At 26.9% G+C, this 1,303-nt stretch overlaps 1 protein-coding gene across 1 annotated transcript; it reads right to left on the bottom strand.

Annotated features, from left to right (window-relative positions):
* Positions 1-391: 391 nt before the first annotated feature.
* LOTGIDRAFT_148666 (hypothetical protein) lies at positions 392-1,027 on the bottom strand (the record flags this gene model as incomplete). Its single annotated transcript, XM_009047422.1, has 1 exon — positions 392-1,027. A coding segment is annotated over one exon (636 nt), but the record flags the coding sequence as incomplete, so codon positions are not given.
* Between the last annotated feature and the right edge of the window lie 276 nt (positions 1,028-1,303).

Here is a 1,303-nt window from a genome sequence, read left to right on the forward strand (position 1 = left end):
TTTTGACTACCACTGTGCAGACCAGAAATTGCTACTTTTCAAACTTACAGATTTTATTTAGTTTTTTTGAGTTTTTTGAACTCCCTGGGGTCCAATTAGTAGGAAAAGACCAAAACATGAGAGAAATTGGCATATTTGGCAAAGTTGGTCATTGGCCATATTTGGTCCCTATGGCCTATATGCATGAAAACTGACCAAAATTATTTCTTGATCTATGGCAGATATTTGAGTTCTGTTTTTTCCCACATGTAGAGATAGTCCATTTGGATATTCCCAGCAAGTTTCAGCCTTGTAGCTCTGTAACTTTTCAAGCAAAAAATTTATTTGTGTTTGAGCACTTTTTGACATAACTGTGCAGACCAGAAATTGCTACTTTTCAAACTTACAGATTTTATTTAGTTTTAAATAAACAAACAACCTTTATCAAAACTAACTGAAATAAACAAACAACCTTTAATAATACTAACTGAAATAAACTAACAACCTTTATCAAAACTAACTGAAATAAACAAACAACCTTTATCAAAACTAACTGAAATAAACAAACAACCTTTATCAAAACTAACTGAAATAAACAAACAACCTTTATGAAAACTAACTGAAATAAACTAACAACCTTTATTAATACTAACTGAAATAAACTAACAACCTTTATCAAAACTAACTGAAATACACAAACAACCTTTATCAAAACTAACTGAAATAAACAAACAACCTTTATTAATACTAACTGAAATAAACTAACAACCTTTATCAAAACTAACTGAAATAAACAAACAACCTTTATCAAAACTAACTGAAATAAACAAACAACCTTTAATAATACTAACTGAAATAAACTAACAACCTTTATCAAAACTAACTGAAATAAACAAACAACCTTTATCAAAACTAACTGAAATAAACAAACAACCTTTATCAAAACTAACTGAAATAAACAAACAACCTTTATGAAAACTAACTGAAATAAACAAACAACCTTTAATAATACTAACTGAAATAAACTAACAACCTTTATCAAAACTAACTGAAATAAACAAACAACTTTTATCAAAACTAACTGAAATAAACAAACAACCTTTATCAAAACTAACTGAAATAAACTAACAACCTTTATTAATACTAACGGAAATAAACTAACAACCTTTATCAAAACTAACTGAAATAAACAAACAACCTTTATCAAAACTAACTGAAATAAACCAACAACCTTTATTAATACTAACTGAAATAAACTAACAACCTTTATCAAAACTAACTGAAATAAACAAACAACCTTTATCAAAACTAACTGAAATAAACA

This window comes from Lottia gigantea (assembly GCF_000327385.1).
Source record: "Lottia gigantea unplaced genomic scaffold LOTGIsca_11190, whole genome shotgun sequence".
In the NCBI taxonomy this organism is placed as follows: Eukaryota; Metazoa; Mollusca; class Gastropoda; family Lottiidae; genus Lottia; species Lottia gigantea.